This window comes from Protomyctophum parallelum (assembly GCF_964188405.1).
Source record: "Protomyctophum parallelum genome assembly, chromosome: 6".
In the NCBI taxonomy this organism is placed as follows: Eukaryota; Metazoa; Chordata; class Actinopteri; order Myctophiformes; family Myctophidae; genus Protomyctophum; species Protomyctophum parallelum.
Window position 1 is genome coordinate 37,665,690 of NC_139701.1, and position 18,346 is coordinate 37,684,035.

At 42.4% G+C, this 18,346-nt stretch overlaps 1 protein-coding gene across 1 annotated transcript in view; it reads right to left on the reverse strand.

Moving 5' to 3' along the window:
- Nucleotides 1-421: 421 nt before the first annotated feature.
- The window catches only part of polrmt (polymerase (RNA) mitochondrial (DNA directed)), a 69,028-nt gene continuing 51,103 nt past the window's right edge, over nucleotides 422-18,346 (reverse strand). Inside the window, exons 17-21 of the mRNA XM_083767667.1 lie at nucleotides 14,192-14,290; nucleotides 10,659-10,731; nucleotides 9,399-9,490; nucleotides 6,000-6,073; nucleotides 422-1,133 (exon numbers count right to left, since the gene is read on the reverse strand). Of these exons, the coding sequence (XP_083623793.1) occupies nucleotides 1,084-1,133; nucleotides 6,000-6,073; nucleotides 9,399-9,490; nucleotides 10,659-10,731; nucleotides 14,192-14,290 (388 nt within the window). The 3' untranslated portion in view covers nucleotides 422-1,083. The remainder of the gene's footprint in view (nucleotides 1,134-5,999; nucleotides 6,074-9,398; nucleotides 9,491-10,658; nucleotides 10,732-14,191; nucleotides 14,291-18,346) is intronic.

Here is an 18,346-nt window from a genome sequence, read left to right on the forward strand (position 1 = left end):
TATCATCTCTCCTCTTGAAGTAATCACTGAAAGTCTCATGGGGTGATTCCAGTCCGAGTTGAAATGTCTGAATGTGTCATCATGTTGGTGTTGGGTGGGTTATTATGGAGATCCTCCTCCAGTTGGCAAGGGGATAAATCAGATCTGGTGTGGTATGGCTAAAGCTAAAAGAGACTGGGCTGGTTCAATTGGCCCTGCAGAGTCTTCTCAACCATTGACGTGCACGCACGCACGCACACGCACACACAACAAATCCCACGCTTATTGCAGGCAACTGCACTCTCCAAATGGAAAGATCAGTTTGAACTCAGTTCTATTAAAGTGGTGAAAGAGAGCACACAATCTGCATGTGACACACACACACACACACACACACACACACACACACACACACACACCACTGGTCTAAGCCTCTGCTCTGACTCAGTGGTTCTCAACCTTTCCGGACTGCAACCCCTCAAAATAATCATATTGGAACTGGGGACCCCCCACCCCCACAACCACCTGGAATTGTAGAAGTTGAGGCACAGATAAATATAAAAATAACTGATCCACATGCTCACAACACCTTGCATTGCGAGCTTGTAGACCAGTTATGTTCAATTATTTTGCCTGAATTGCCTCTTTCCTATATTATTTATAAATGTTTCATTGTTTGTGACCAGTTTTTATAGTATAGTTTGTTGATTACTTGTTGATTCCTTTTCCTTAAAATATCACTTTACTGTCACCAGGGACCCCCCCCACACCCCCGAAAAAAATCACGTGTGTGTGGGGGTGTGCTCTAACTGATGTCCACTACTGACAGATGAAAGCTCGTCTTTCACACCGAAGGTCTTCAGTCCATCCTTCCCTCCACCCAGCAGTCAGGCAGAGTTAGTGTGAGTGAATGACCCCACTAGCTTCCGCAGGGGGCCTGGACCAGCCTGCGTCCCAGCGGGCAGCCGGGGCGGGGCTGGATCAATGTGCTGATGTCTAAGGGAGACAAGGCCGGCCCAGACCACGGGCCTCGCCACCTCCCACAGATGCAGTCTGTCAATCGTACTCATTTCCGTCCAATTGGGTCGCCCCCCCAGGATGCTCTCAGCTGAAGAAATATGTGGATGCCTTCACCTGCTGGAGATCAAAATCACCTGGAGGGAGGTGAGAATGATGGGAGGAGAGAGAGGAGGGGGGGGGGGGGGGTTAGGTTAGTTCAATGTATTCATTCAGGACACAACATGACAGATTATGTTATCCGCTGAAAAATAGAAACATATGCTGCTTGGATGTAAAGCAAAGCAAAGTTAAAGCAAAGTTACCATGTTTACCCAGGGTAACTGGACTAAGCTCAAGAACTTGTTTACAGCCAGGCCCTGCTCATAGAACATTTCATGGTAGGGGTTCAATGCCTTGCTCAAGGACACTTCAACGGTGGTAATTTTAACGTGCCGGTCCGGGGATACGAACTAGCGACCTTCCGATATCAAGACCGCTCCGCAAACCGTTCGGCCACCGCTGCCCCTTTGTAAACCTTTGTGCAGTATGTCCGAAACGACATTCAAAAACATTCAAAAATAGTGAAACCAGACGATCTGCAAGCTCACAATGCATCACATCATGACATATTGTGAGATTGTAAATCTGCTATTTTCTTTTTTTGTGATGACACCAGGAGGGGGTTTCCCAAATTATTTGTGGGGGTCCCCAGATGATTATTAATGTGCAACATTGTTTGCACATTAATAATCAACAGTTGACTCAACAGTAAACTAAAGAGATGTTTTCCCTTGGTTTTGCAGATGGCTTCCCAGATTGACAGTAAACAAACCAACATACTGTAGGTGTATACAGGGTATCATTTTTAAAGGGCTTTTTAATACCAAATTGGCCAAATGATTGACCAAATTATTACAAATTATTATAATAAGAAATATTGTGAAAATAGCCAAACTTCAAATGCCTCGCACTGTGTGGCGTCGGCTTTTTGTTTATCTGTGGAACTGAGTCAAACTAAAGTGTAATGCCTACAATTCCAAGTGGGATCCGGAATATGATTCTTTCAGGGGGTCGCGACCTGAACAGTATATTACTTGAAGTATGGCATTAATTCACAAAAAAAACATAAAAAGGTTGAAATATGAAGCTACGCGGTTTCTGACAGCAACGAATGGGAACATACGGTGGGTGGGTAGGGGGGACTAGGGATGGGAGGTGTGAGCACTTATCTAGGAACTATAGGTGTCACTTCGTGGATGGAACAGGAGCAGACATGAAGCAGCCGTCTATGTATAGAATGTATGTACGACACGTTCCAAGCATGACAACATGACTTTGACTCTTCCGAGCAGCGAGGTTTTTCCCCAGACATGAGAGGCTGCAGGGTAAGGTCGCCAAGGGAGAGTCTGTGGATCTGGTTTCAATCGCCCTCAGCTTAAAGGGGAAGTTCACTACCCCAAAATGACGTTTCTTCACGCCATGAAGCCTTGAATTTTTGATGTTGTCGCATTCCTAATACAATATTCCAATATTCGATAGGAGGCCAAGCTTAAAAAGGGTTCGCAACGCAGAAATGTGTCCCAACCCATTGTTTGGGACACACTATAATGTACATCCATCTCAAGACCAGACAAAAAAATAAGACAAATGCACTCAGTGACATGCATGCCACAGCATATAAGTATAGGGCTAAACTTTGACCTTGTGCTATGACCTTGAACGTAGACTGATTTTAAATAAAAAATAAATAAATAGCAGTATAGCACTCCTGCAGACAGTGACACCGCCAATTACAATACGCCCATTCCACTGGGAACGGGTGTAACAAAGAATGACAATTAAGGGGTCAAGTCATGCGTTACATGACTCAATAGAAAGAGTCCTCTTGCACACCTACTTACATGGACCGGCAAGTAAGAACAAAATCGACACAGAAAGAGTAAAAGGTTATATTGAATACCTAGAACATTTGGGTTCTACTGAATATTTAATATGCCAACTTTTGCACGCACACTCCCTGGATGCCAACGATGAACCTCTGCCCCAAATGTTCCAGAGCGTCCTGTTAAAGCGCCACCAGGAGGCCGACTTTAAAAAAAATCACGCAAATTGTTACACAGTATCTCTAACATTAGCTTTCAAAGTTTGTAGGATTGGCTTGTTTTTAACAAAAACCCTCAGATCATGAACGCAGCGAACAATTTATTTACAATAATTTACGTGAAATCTTTCATGGACTTTCGTACTAGGCTGAGGAATATATCCCACCCTTTTCACAATGGCCTGTTATAGCGCCACCAACAGGTGGCATTTTTGTAATGCCTCAAATCATCCAATTGCCAACCAAGGCTAAGAAGAAATGGCACCCTTTTCACATTGGCCTATTATAGCGCCACCAACCTGACATGTTACCACATAATTGACCGAAATAAACTAAACTAAACTAAACTATTACCGGCTTCCTTCCCCACCTGACAGTTGAAAACAGCTTCACAAAGTATTATACAGTACATACAGTATATACAGTACTGCTCTCTATTGCTGTGCTGTGGTGCTGCACACTGTGCACAGGCACAGCACAGTGGTGTATTACAGGTGATGCATTGAGTTATTGGTTTGTCTAGCTGTGCTTCTCGCCTCACTGACAGCTCAATACAGCAAGAGGAACCGCAACTGACTGCAGCATTGCTGGACGCCAGACAGCAGGAGACATTAAATAACTCTTGTTTACCCCCCCTTGATCGACTCTTTTTCCCTTCACCCTCCAGTTCATCCAATGTATTTTCAGCCCTCTCTTTTGTATTCTATCTCTTTGTTTGCACTCCCTTAGTTTCCATTGTCACATTCTGTGGTTTCACAAATAACAGTAGTTTTTAACGGTTTGGTTTTGATACACGCAGCAGTATTAGTTCTCCTACAGTGCAGCGTAAACCTGTGCCAATAGGAGAAGGAAGGGAACAAACACAAGGTCTGAGGGCAGTAAGCATTGGGCAGCTCAGTCAGTGGCCCCACCAATTGAGCTCTTGCTCAAGTTGCCCCGCCAAGAATTGTGTGCATGACATTTTGCCCACCCTAAATGTACATCCTCCCCAGTGGCTCAGGAGGTAGAGTGGCCTGTAGCACCAGAAACCAGGTTCCCAGTTGGAACCCTGGCCCTTCCTGGCTTAGTGCAGAAGTGTCTTTGAGCAAAAGACACTGAACTGCTCCAAATGCTCCCTGGGCACTGGCTGTTGTTCCTAATAGTTAGGATGGCATGGCCAGATACCCCAACAACAACAAGGGGACACATTTATTATTATTAGGATACGGTGTTCATTTATATAAAGATAACTGTAGGTAAGGACAACAGAGACAACAGGGAAGCATAGGCAGAGATGGAATATGGTAGTGCGTGCATTCCTAACTTGCATCTTTCTCGACTTGAGTAGTCCGAGTAGACGGTGCCTTTAGTAGTTCTTACAATCCCTCAAGAAATCAATTTTTAAGTGTCAGGCCGTGTTATGGGTACTTGGGAAGGAAGCCATTTTCACAATCACAGGAAAGTCTGATGTTTCATAACACATGCAGTATTTGTGAAAAATTGAATAACATCACAAACCTCCTTTGTAGACATGCATTCAGTCGAGTAGGCTACATAAGGATTTTAAAACAGAGAATAATCTGACATTTAGCCATCAGAATGTCAGAGGTGATAAATACTAGTGGTTTAATCTTCATTCAGTGAAATGATGCTGGACATTGTGTACCGTAAGTATAAGCTGATTATCCAAAGGACGGACATAATTAACAATGGTCAATTTACAATGCCCAGACGCCAGCGACAAACCATCCGGTAAACTGTGCAGATTGAGATTGAGCGAGAGTGTCAAAGCCAACGTTCACCTGACAGGCAGGCAGATGATGCCGCCTCTACCTCTGCTGCCACAGCAACAGCTGACAGAGGACAACAACAACAGACATGGACTCCATTGACAGTAACACAGGATGACAGGGAAGTGTCTATTACAGTATTTATAAATGGGCTGGGCTTGGCTCAAGGGCTCTCAGGTACACAAGAAGATGCCTCTCAGTCAGGAGGACACACCTTTTCATCTTGCATGGCCAGTGTTTGTGCGTGTTCGGTCCAAAGTTCAGGATGATCTCTCGGGGAGAAACAGTTGCAGCATGGTGTCACACCGTTGTTTCTCCGACAGTGATTCCAGACCATGCACGATGAATGACCGACAGCTGCAATTAGCCACTATCAAAGCCATCTAAGACCGGCTCCGGTTTGTGGTCCAATTACAAAAACACTGAGCAATTAGAGCACTGGGGTTCACAAAAGGGGTCTCTATGCCAGTGTTTCCCAACCTTTTTTCGGCCAGAGCACACTTTTCATAGCCAAAATATCCCAGGGCACACCTAGAAATACGGTGTGTGTGTGCGTGCGCACATATATAAAGAATAAAAATGTATTTGGAACCAGAACAAAACTATTTACTCACATGTAGGCCTACACAAGATGTAATAAAGAAATGCAAGGAATCTAGTCGGAGTATACCGGTAGGCCTGTCTGACCTACCAATGCTTTCATCACGTTGCGCATGATCAATAATAAAGTTTGAGTGCATGCACCGCACAGAAAATTAAGAACGTCATCACACTGCTACCTCAGTGTGTGTACTGTGTGCGTGTGTGTGTTTGTGGGCCGTGGCATGTTTCTGTCGCTTGTGTGCCTTCAAACATGCAGTCAAGTCGAGTGCAAGCGCTGTAGCTCACACCTCAAGTGCCGGCACACTTGGGCATTTCAGACGGCACACTAAAGTGCCGCGGCACACAGGTTGGGAATCACTGCTCTATGCAGTCAACCACTTAAAAAGCATCAGTGCTAGCCGAGTCCTAACGCTGAACTCACAACAGGCCTTTAGGACAGACAAGTTCTGCCTCTTCCCAATTATATGGAAAAAAACAATGGACAAGTAACTGCACTTTATTCTCAGAGAGGCCAGGCTCTGCCTCAGGGGACATGGCTGTAGACTGACCTGTCTTTGGCACTTCGGCCAACACCTGCATCAGCCTCCTGTACTCCACGTACTTCTTGTTCTTCATCTCAGACCTGCGGCAAAGAAGAGAGAACCCTTTTAGTTTTATCTTGGAAAAAGACATGCTGGAGTTTTGTTAACCCATTTAGACCGTAGGACATGTGGAGCCGTCCTAGCTAAACCAACCGATGGATTGTGAGGATGTGTACACACATCCTAGCGCATTATCATTGATATCAAACTAAATAAAAATATTCCGATTTTTTTTGGGTTGGCCTCTCCTTGCTGTTCGTGCATGCACGCTGCTGTTCACTTCCCTGTTTACCGCTCAGAAAGAAAGGCTCGTATCTCCTAATCTAGGGAGCTATCCGTGGTTTTGACCAGATGGATATAATAAGCTCTTCATTTCTGACTTCAACATGCCTCTCATTTAAAATATGAAGGCGAGGGATTATCGAGGGACTTTATCGTAATCATAGCGGGGTAAGCAAGCAACATTATTTCTCACGTTTTTTGTACGGAACGGAAGGGGGGGGGGGGGGGGGGAGGCTTTCACAGTAAAAGCTGCCATATCTGCACGGCACCCCAAGCTGCTATTTTGAAAGAAATCCCAAATCCCGGCGCTGATTGTGTTTAATGGCGACACTGAAGCCAGCTTGTGTGATATTGAGTGTACTATTCTATTGTTATTTATGTGATAACATATAATTGATGTCATGCTATGTTATGATATTACTGTAGCTGCGACTAAGCAGCTGGTATAGGCCAATCTGTTGGTCGGTCTGTGTCCAAAATGTTCAAGCGCTGCCACAATACAAACTCAATGATTGTCCTGATTGACTGACAGGGCATAACATACAGTGTAGCATTTTTAATGCTACACATAAATCTAAATGTATTAAAAGGCATGCCGGACTTCCTCATAATTTGTGTGTTTTTGTTTTAAAGGTAATGTGTGGTCTATCTATATGTAGGTACATCCTAACTCACACATGCAACCTATAGTCTCTACTAGGCTATCTGAAAGCTGGACAAAATGTATCTTGAATTAATTTTCTTCTGTTTGTGCTGTACTGTATAAGAGGAATGAACTACATAAATTTAGAACAGAGAGCGAGAGAGAGAATTGAGGAAGGTAAGTAGAAGTGTGTATGTGTGGCGGGCGGGGGGGAGGGGGGGGGGGGGGGAGGGGGGGGGGGGGTTACTATGCAATACTGTACTGTAGGTGTCCAATTATCAAACAGAGAGAAATAAGATATTGTATCAACCCAAGGTCAGTGAGAAGGATGAGATAAGTTCACACACACACACACACACACACACACACACACACACACACACACACACACACACACACACACACGCACACGCACACGCACACGCACACACACAGTATATATATATAGAATATAAATAAACTAAGCAAACATGGGGGACAACAAAAGTGTGAAAACCTTTAGCAGCCAACCCTCCGGCCAAGACTGTTTGACAGCACTTTGAAAAGCATTAACTCTTCTCGACTGTGCTCGACTGTTGTCCAGGGGGACCAGTTTTTTGTCCATACCATAACAGACTGTAATGGTCTCAACCAGGACACAAACATCTCACAGCTTATACACAAAGGGACAGAATGACAGCGGCTGTAAACAGCTGCAGCAGATGATTTAAAACCCTAACTACTACACTACAGCTAGCTACTGTATGGTATGAGCAACGCGCCCCAGAGTGCATTTCATAGGTCTGTGACTTCACAGGACCTGAAGCAAAGAAAGACTCATTCATATTATCATACTTTTTCATTGTGCATTTTACAGCATGTTCCACTCCCTCCTTTTTGCCTTTTGTGCACCGTTATCATCGTTGCATGCATGCAAAATGCATTCCAGGAGAAAACCTACATTCAAACGTCTTATTAATGCCACAGTGAGGGTTAGCCAACATTTAGTTAGTTAGTTATTCAAGTGTAATTGGGAGTCTTTTTCTTATATGTAATGGTCTTTTTCTTGTACTAGTCCTTACCCGTTATGAGATATTTGCCCCCCCTTGCGGCCGTGAAGGGTACTGCCCCTGGGTGCGTTTGTAATTGACTAATAAATAAATTAATAATCATTAATGTGTCAAATAAAAAAAAGGGCTTCGTTACGCCCTCCACGTGCATATGGTCAATGCCTGTGTGAAAAGTGGGAGTGATTGGTGCAGGCAGTAAGGAGTTACGGCACTGTTTCTGACAGACAGACAGACAGACAGACAGACAGACAGACAGACAGACAGACAGACAGACAGACAGACAGACAGACAGACAGACAGACAGACACACACTCAGACATTCGGTTAATTATAGTATGATGAGCAGAAAGCGAAGCATTTTCTGCTTTCCTGGCATTTCTCTGTTGCCTAACTTGGCGCAAGAGAGGACTACCCAACTACTACATCATACAGTACTGTACACATGTCTTAGGCATCTAAATTTAACTCTCAATGGTGCTAGTGTAGATCATTTCTTCAGCATAATACACTGTTGAAGTTTGCCAGTGGAGCGATTAATACGCCAGCCATTTACGATGATATTCTAAAGTTCTGCTGCTGTACACAATGTGTCACTGTTGCGCATTGTACTGTACATACAGTAAGTATCAATTTTTTGTATTGTACTGTACATTTCTACAACATATTGTAATCAATTTGCATGAGCCCAGGGCGGGAAAACATTCATGGTGGCAATCCACATTTACATTATGTGAGGAAAATGCAACCCAATTTCAAAGAGGGCCTTGTGGTACCAGATCAATCAGGCTTTGAAATGAAATACAGATGAATTAGGCTTTTACTTGGATACAGACAGAGATGCCTCGTCACGCATGGTATCATCAAGGCAGCCCTATTATATCCTTTCTTCTGCTCACCATGAGCACTAACAGGTAGATTAAAACACTGTAAATCTAAAGTATAGTAGGGCTCTTGGTATGTACTGTACTGTATGTGTGCATGTGTGTCTCCGACTCCGTATATTGAAGCTGTGCATGTTTGTACATGTACATATGTATACAGTAAAATACTCAGTTTTAATGCATCCATTCGTAACTAAAGGGATCCTTAAAGGGGTAGTTCGACCCAAAAATGACTTAATTTCAATCAATTACACCCCCAAAAGAGCCTTGAATTCATGGAGATTTGTTTTGTTTTTGTGACATTCCTTCGGTCTTCGGTCAATAGGAGACTCTTCCGTCATCAAAAGATTGGCTTAGCAATGCGACAAAAACTAAAAAAGACTACATTGGGTAATGGGTAATTGATAGAAAATAAGAAATGTTTTGGGTGAACTACTCCTTGTTAAATTTTACATTCTCACAGTTAAAATAACAGGAGGATTTGTGTGAATACACGTATATATAGACTCACAGAATCCCATGGCAGTATTTGTGCAGCAGGAAGTTGGACAGCTCTTGAAGGATTGGTTCGCTGTGCAAGGCCACAAACTGCTCCCGACAGACCTGACCCGGGAGCACAGAGAAAGGAGGGGAGAAATGAGTCAGGTTGTCCTAAAATAAAAAACAATCAAGCAAGCCGTTCCCCAGATTCTTCTGCCCGACACTATAAGAGCAGCCTTTGGACCAGGCTCAAAGATGCACCGCGGCAGAGAGATTGAGGGAAGAAAGCGAGGGAGAGCATCACTCCTCGCCCAAACCAACCAAATGAATCGTCCCCCCGTAGCACAGTGACGGAAACACAGCTCTGTGTACATCCATTACTAGGCACTACACAGCCTGGCCATTTGTCTTTTCTACACTGTGTGGGAGTTCATAAACCAGACTACCGCTTGTAGTGTTTATTTTTCCCTTAGTGCTGTCCGTTATGAGAAGTGTCAGTAAAGTAAACCAAAAGCCATAATCTCTTCTCCCGTTCTACTGGCTATAATCAAGTAGAGAAGAGAAGAATTAAGGAAGGAAAGGAGGGTGGGATGACACCGTTCATTCTATCTACCGGCCGGGGGGGTAATTTACACCTGCTTTGAAGAATGGATTAGCTGGTGCTGATATAAAGAGCGGTGTCATATGCTTTGGTGTCGACTAAGATGTTTTATGCCCCGTCGCTGTCTCCATGTTCAATTGCCTGTGTAATGAGCGGGACGCACGTTCACACTTCAGGAGACAGAATGCGAGAGGAAAAAGTGATAGCTGGTTATAACTCCTCTGAGACCGGATGGGGACATTATACTCATAACTTATGAGATACACGGACATAAAAAGAAAGACAGAAGAAAGGGGGGGTTATGGTAATTTGGCCCATTTTTATGACAGTGCCATTTCCCAGTCTGGGCTTGAAAACCAGGGAGGGGCAGACGCACTCATTTATACAACAGAATAGGCACTGCGTGGTGCAGACATATGGTGCTGCCTGCTGCCAGCAGCATGTAGACTTACAGTATGGAGGAGGAATGAGCACTTCTCCTGCATCACTTAGAAGACGCTTAGGCCTTGGGGAAGGATTCCACTGCTATGAGACTATGAGGCATGGCACAATTTAGCTTGAAAACTTAAAATATTTTGTAACTTTAATAAAACCATTGCCCCAAATGCAAAAAGAAAAATGCCATGGTTAGATCCTCAATGCTGTCAGGAAAATGGACCAGAACTAGAAGGAAAACGGGTTGCTTGATACCTTGTTCATGATGTCCACCGAGGGAGCATGGGTCCAGAAACAGTCATGGACTGAGACGAATGTCAGGCTGGCACTATAGAGGGGACAGGAAGGGAGGAGAGAGGACCAAAGAGAGAGATAAAGTACATTAAATACCAACAGACAGCTATAATCCAGGCAGCAATTTTCTGAAGCCATAGCAGATCACTGACCACCCAGTGTGTGCCTATAGAGCGGCGCAGTCCCTCCCCCTTTCAGAACAACGGCCCAGGAAATGAAAACGCAATGCATTTCTTCATAGGCAGTTTTTATTTAATTTATTTAAAGACCTTTTAAGCGTCGTACGAAGCCAACTCTTGTCGTGACAAATCATGACAACACACACAATATTTCGGGCCAAACAAAGAATTAGAAAGTAGAAAAAAACGGCAGGTTACAACACTTCTTTGTAATTATTTGTTTGGTCCAAAATATTGTGTGTGTTGTCATGATTTGTCACGACAAGAGTTGGCTTCGTACGACGCTTAAAATGTCTTTAAATAAATTTAATAAAAACTGCCTATGAAGAAATGCATTGCGTTTTCATTTCCTGGGCCGTTCGTTGTTCTGAAAGGGGGAGGGACTGCGCCGCTCTATAGAGCGATCAATCAAGTGGCCAGTTATGTGATGTGAACTGAAATTGGTACAGAACATGCAATTACTTGCATGTGCGAATACAATGCATTTGGTTTTTTTTGTTGTTACAGGAGACACAGGGCAAGGTCTGCTGAGAAGTCTTACGAAAGTTGGTTCTCAAAGATTTATCAGTATTGATCTACGTTTTTATTGACAAAATGTGCATACTACATATCAAAAGGATAAAACAAAACTTGAAAGCTTATTTCCATGGTGGTCCTTTTAGGGCAGGGATGTCAAACTCAAATACACGGTGGGCCAAAATAAAGAAATTGGTAGAAGTCAAGGGCCGGACTGTGTTTCAACACACGGGCACCGCGGTCAGGAGGACGTCCCAGGCAAATAGCAAAAAAGTAAATGCATTTAAAACTGAAAATGCATTATTATTAAGCTCAGTTTCCTGTTCCATGATCCTCACAAAGCAGGACTTGTAGTATTATAGTGGTCCGTGCAATATACCAGAGGGCCAGTTCTAATACTAATTCAATATCATCCCGCGGGCCAAAGATAATTCATTCACGGGCCTGATTTGGCCCCCGGGCCTTGAGTTTGACATATATGTTTTAGGGTAAATGTGAGTGTAAACTGAATGAGTGTGTGTGTGTGTGTGTGTGTGTGTGTGTGTGTGTAAACTGAATGAGTGTGTGTGTGTGTGTGTGTGTGTGTGTGTGTGTGTGTGTGTGTGTGTGTGTGTGTGTGTGTGTGTGTGTGTGTGTCTGTGTATTAGCAAGATAATACAAATTTGATTTAGGACCTGCGTTTATGGCTAGTATTGACAAAATGTGCAAGATAATACAAATTTGATTTAGGACCTGTGTTTATGGCTAGTATTGACAAAATGTGCATACTACATATCAAAAGGATAACAAAACTTGAAAGCTTATTTCCATGGTGGTCTGTGTATTAGCAAGATAATACAAATTTGATTTATGACCTGTGTTTATGGCTAGGAGTAGAGTTTGGTTAAGGATACGTGTAAGGTTATACAATAAAAAGGATTTCTGCACTCTCTTCAGTAGTTTCTCATCTACCTAGAGAAATAGATGCGTTCCGGCACGTCCATCTTCCCCAGCGTTTCAGACTGAGTTACATGTCAAGAGACTAGTAATAACAGGCATGTAGTGGTGATGGTTAAAGGACCACTTTGTGCGTTAGCATCTTTGTACACAGTAAAGGACCTCTTCACCACTTTTCAACCCATCTTCATATAATTGGTCCTCACGAATGTTCATGATAAAATACCACATTTTTGTCTGTATCTCATAGGAGGGCTGTGGGCAGTTCAGACTGAGTAGGATTTTTTTTTTTTTTTCAATTTACTTTTTATTGAATTTTAATCAGACAAACATGAAAACGAAACGACTGACAATTGACACTACAGACAATACAAAACAAGACAATATACATACAATACACACAAGGGGGAAAAACTTCTCTATTGATGATCAAAAATACAAGTACCTCAAACAGGTGTATCTGCTTCTACAGGTTAAACAAATGAATTTAAACAAAATCAGGTCTCATTGCAGAGACATGAGCAATCCATCTAAACCAGTTATCTGTGAAGACTTCAACCTGGCCTCTAAAGCTGAATGTAATTCTTTCCATAATAAATATACCATAGATTAAATCAATCCATTCATTTATAGTTGGTATAACATTTGTAAGCCACTTTTTTGTTAAGGCTTTTTTGGATGCCACCAGCAATACCCTCATTAGATACTGATCCTGCTTTGCAAAGTGAAGTCCTCCCAGATCTGCAAGATACATGGTTTTAAAATCAAAAGGAATGTCAACACCAAAGACTGCTTCCAGGACACTGTGGACACTTCTCCAAAATGGAACCACAGAAGGGCAACTCCAGAATACATGAAAATGATTCGCCAATGTTTCCCCACACAGTCTCCAACAGTCCGACTGATGCGTGTAGTGTCTTTTCTGAGCTGGGGTGCAAAAGAAACGACTCACATTTTTCCAGCTGAATTCTCTCCATGTGGGGGAACTACTCATTTTCCACTGATGTTCACATATTCTTTCCCATTCTTCTGTTGATATAGTAAGGTTGCCCTCCGTTTCCCATCTTGCTTAAATATTCAGAGTATTATCTCCTTTCATGTTTTGCAGAACTTCATATTAATTTGAAACTATCTTTAGATAAGTAGAGTCTGCATATGCATTTTGGAAAATCTTAATGATCTCTACTCCTGTTGTATCTTCTCTTCTTAATAGTTTTCTATTCATAAAGTCTCTGATTTGTAGGTACCTAAAAAGGTCCCAATTCTGCAAATTAAATTTGTCTTTCAGGTCCTGGAAGCTCATCACATTACCCTGTTTTAAAAGAGTACAGTATGCAGAGAGGCCATTCCCAATCCAACCTCTAAACCTCATGTCATGTGTGAGTAGGATTATTTTATCATTAGTGAGGACCAATTATATGAAGATAAGTTGAAAAGTGGTGAAGTGGTCCTTTAAGGCAGGGGTTCTCAACCCGTGGGTCTCGACCCTTCGGGGGGTTGCCAAATTATGTTGGGGGGTCCTCAATTTATTTAAAAAAAATAAAAAATAAAAGAATTGCAACTCAATGGCTGGAAAATGGAAATTAAGAGTTTACATAGTACATGCATAAACTTTCCTTAATGATTATAATTGGTTTCCGTATCAATAAGGTTATTTTTGCAGTCAGTTTGTATTTGGGCCCGGGCGGGGGTCGCGAGACATGGCCAAAGCATTTCCGTGGGTCCCCAGCCAAAAGCGTTGAGAACCCCTGCTTTAAGGTATTGGCTAGAGGTTAAGGAATGAATAGTCACTGGAAATTATGTCCTTTGTGTAGCAGTACTGTACTGTGTTTACAACAGTATGTGTCTGGTGGGGGTGCATACCTGTAGCAATGGAGAGCAGTCAGCATCATGTGTGTAGAGTCTAGAGAGTGAATGAAGTTAGGAGGGAAGGCATTCTTCTGTTTCATCGTGTCTGGTCTCCTGAGATGATAAGAGCATGAGCGTGTGGTTACACAGACACACAAACAGCAGTACTCATCCTGTTGTAAACCTGTCTACTTTGTCCATGCCCAAAGGTCAGACCCACTTGCCCAGATAGTAAATTATGATAGGTAAAATTTGAATTGTATATTTTTTCTACTTAACTTATGCCAAATATCGCAAAAGCTATACAATATGACTTATTTTAAATTCCAGAGACATCTTGTGTTCCGTTTATAGTAAACTAGATACAGTTGCTTCCCCACTATTGCTGCACGATTCTTGCTCAAATGTGGATCCCCACAAGAATTGAGATCACGATTCTCACACAATTCTCATTTTTTCCATGAAAATATTTATTGTCTTCCAAATGTAAATCCAGCCTGCGACAGATGTGGCCAGTCGCCGGCCACTCTAGCTCATATGTTCTGGCACTGCACAAAACTAACATCATATTGGCAAAGTATATTTAAATCACTGTCAGACATTGTTGGAAGACCTTTTGACCCAGATCCACTGACAGCAGTTCTGGGGGTCAGGGGGCCCGGGGTCAAACTGTCTACTTTCCAATATAACATGGTAAAATATGTGACTCTACTGGCTCGCAGACGGATACTGTTGAATTGGAAACAAGCACAGGTTCCCACTCACACTACACTTATGAAAGATGTTATGCACTACTTGCAATTGGAAAAGATAAAGTTTGAATTGAGAGGGAGTGAAGATAGATTTTACCAGACATGGCAACCCTTCATTGACCATTTCAATAGGTGCACGCTAACCCCTCCTACACAATAGATAACATATTAGAAAATTGGAAAGAAAAGAAAAAAAAGGAACTGAGTATTTTTTCTTTATTTAATTTTTTCTCATTTAAAAAGAAATGTCCGTAATTCAGTGTTGGAAGGTTTGAGAGCAAGAGTGTCTGTCCTGTTGTCTTTGTTTTGTTTGTCTGTTCACATTTGTCATTGCTTAACTGTTTTTTGTTTTTTCGTGTTTATCACATTTATATATCTTTTTTAACTGCTGTCAGTTGTCTCTATATCTGGACATTGATCTTGCCTGATATGACTGCCATTGACATGTTATATTTCAAAAATGCAGGAAGTTACTTCCTTGGCCTACTGGCAGTGTGCACAAGACATTTGGAGTGGATCAGTGCAGAGGTTTGGGAGATTAGCCCCAGACAGACAGATTTATAGACCCCTTTCTAGACTACAGAGCCACGCTATGAAAAGAAGAATACAAGTTCTGCAATGCGGACACAGTAGCCGCAGACTTTTGGTGTTGACAAAACTAGCAGTGAGAAAACACCTTTCTAATACTAAGTCAACATACAGTATACCGGTATTCCCAGAGACGTTGCAGCATGGATATTCTTTTTTGCGGCTTCCGCCTATATTTTATATTTGTATAGAGGGACAGACAGTAGGCTGACAGGAAATGGGGAGAGATATGCGGGAGTGACATGCAGTGAAGGCCGTCGGGATCGGGAGTCGAGCCCGTGGCACACTGCCAGACTGGATTACCAGCCAAGGTGCCTGGACCGCTGAGCCACGGCCCAGGCCAGCATGGAACATTTATAATGTCCTCTACCTCAGATTAATTCCTTAATCCTTACCATCTCCCATGTCAGTAAAACCCTGTGAAGGCTAAAAACTTCGGTGTGATTTTAGATGCTGAGCTTAAAGGAGAATTCCATGCTAGAATGCTTTCTTACGTTTATTTGTAGTTGTTACGTCCCCAACAAAGAGGTCCAGGTGTTATTTTGTGCAAAAGTGCATTATTGCCTATTTCCCCAAATATAAGCCCTCAATGGGGGTTGGGTTTTTGTGCTAATTGGCTTATTTCCATCTAAATAAGTAGTAAAGTGTGCCGCTTGGGATACTATTTACATTATGAAGGGGATATATACAAAAAGCGATGGAAATAAGCGAATTAGCACAACACCCCATAGCCCCATTCAATTCAATGCAATTCATTGAGGGCTTATGGTAGGGGAAATAGCCAATAATGCACTTTTGCACAAAATAACACCTGGACCTCTTTGGTGGGACGTAACAACTACAAATAAAGGTAAGAAAGCCTTCTAGCATGGAATTCTCCTTTAACTTTCAAAAGCAAATCCCTAACATCTCCAAGACTGCCTTTTATTATTTAAGGAACATCTAAAGTTAGATGCTTCCTGTCAATCAGATTCTGAAAAGCCGGTTCGTGCTTAATGCACTCTTTGCTAGACTGACAAAGCAGGTGTTACATAAAGTCGCTTGTTCAGAATTCTGCTGCCCGAGTTTTAACTAAAACTAAAACATTTGAACACATCATTTTTATCTGCTCTTCATTGGCTCACTGACTTTAAACAGCTTTTTATCGTTTTTATCTGTGAATAGCAATAGCTCCTTCGTATGTTTCTGACATGCTCACTGCATACACACCGACCAATCCCTCATCATCAGATAAAGGTCTGCTCAATAAAACCAGAATAAAGTCTAAATCAGGTTGGTGTTTACAGTCACTACTGTCCTAGTCTAGGGAATTCTATACAGCAATTTTCTGTTTTGGTTTTCAGAAAGGGAGGTGCATGATCACTAGTATTCATCATGCACCCCCCTTCTGCCATGTCCCTTTAAACAAATGTTTTATATTTAACGATTCTTGTACCTGTACAGCTAGTGAAACATCTCACTCCTGTACATCTGGCTGTATGAGAAAATAATGTCTAGGGATTGCAATAGCCGTTTCTAAATCTGCAGGATTTAAGGCTGCAGTCAACTTCTTGTATAAATGATGTTTGGCAAGGTATTAAGATCAAAATGACTTGGTTGTGGAGCCAACGCATTCCTTTGCCAAAGTCTCTTTCGGCAATCCTTGCACCTCCACAACAAAACTAGCCAAAATCACTGCAGATGACAACAATGAGAACTGGTCTGAAATACATATTCCATACTGAATAGGTGAGGTCTTAAAGGGGAATATATGATAAATCACATCACATTGGTGCACGTTTTGGCCAGCAGTGTACACCAGCGTGATGTCACTGACCCCAAATTCTAGACCTCCAGTTCTAAGCTAAACAGAAGGCAGGTATTGTATTATTTTGTATTATTTCCACACAACAACAGTAAGTTATATTAATGACATAGTTCAATGTTGAAAATGAGTGGTATTCCCATTCAGTGTTCCAAGAACTGCACCACATAGAGTAGGCTAAATCTATTTTGTCCACTCATTTGGTTTCGGCTTGCAACTTTAAATAACTCTCTCTAGTCTAGTCTATAGGGTATAGTCACTGTATAGGGTTAGAAGTTTGACCTGAATTCACTATGGCCACTGAGAGCGTGGGCCTCTCACATTGTCTCTTACTTCAATGCACAGTAAAGGACACTACATCTTTGACGTGGATAAGACAGGGAGAGGAGGAGGGAGAAATGGCTCATACTCACCGTCTCCCCGGGTTGTTCTAGGATCTTTAATTACAGAAAGTATGAGTGTGCACATTCAAAGAGGTTTTATTTGAAACTCACTCATGAAAGTATGGTGTGCAGTGAAATGTTGGTGTGACATGCCCCACAGACCAACAATAAACTATTCTGAATGTTCCTGTGCGTTCCTGTCAGTATGTATGTAAAGTATCAGAAACCATAAACGGTGTGTTGTTTGTCTAACACCGCCAGCCTATAAAACGCTGACAGTTTCTCCGTCTACAAAATCCACTTTCCCACCATGATAATCTCTCTCTCCTTCAACTCTCTCATCGCTGTTCTCTCGCCCTCCTCTTGCTTCCCCCATTTCTCTTCTTCACCCAACTCCACCAGCATCAATGCTAATGGCAGCTGTACTCCCCATGAATAACAAAACAGCAGGCGGAAATGCTGTCAGTCTTTCTAATCATCCGAGTCACCATTTCCTTCCTCATTTCTCTCTCAATCAACATCTCCCATCCTCCTGTCCTCAATCAATTTCCTTTACACAGATCTCCAGATGGCCTGCTCACCACCACTCCGTCAAACTCCTGTTCTATTCCTGCTATTTTCTCTGTACCTCCTCGATGGTGGT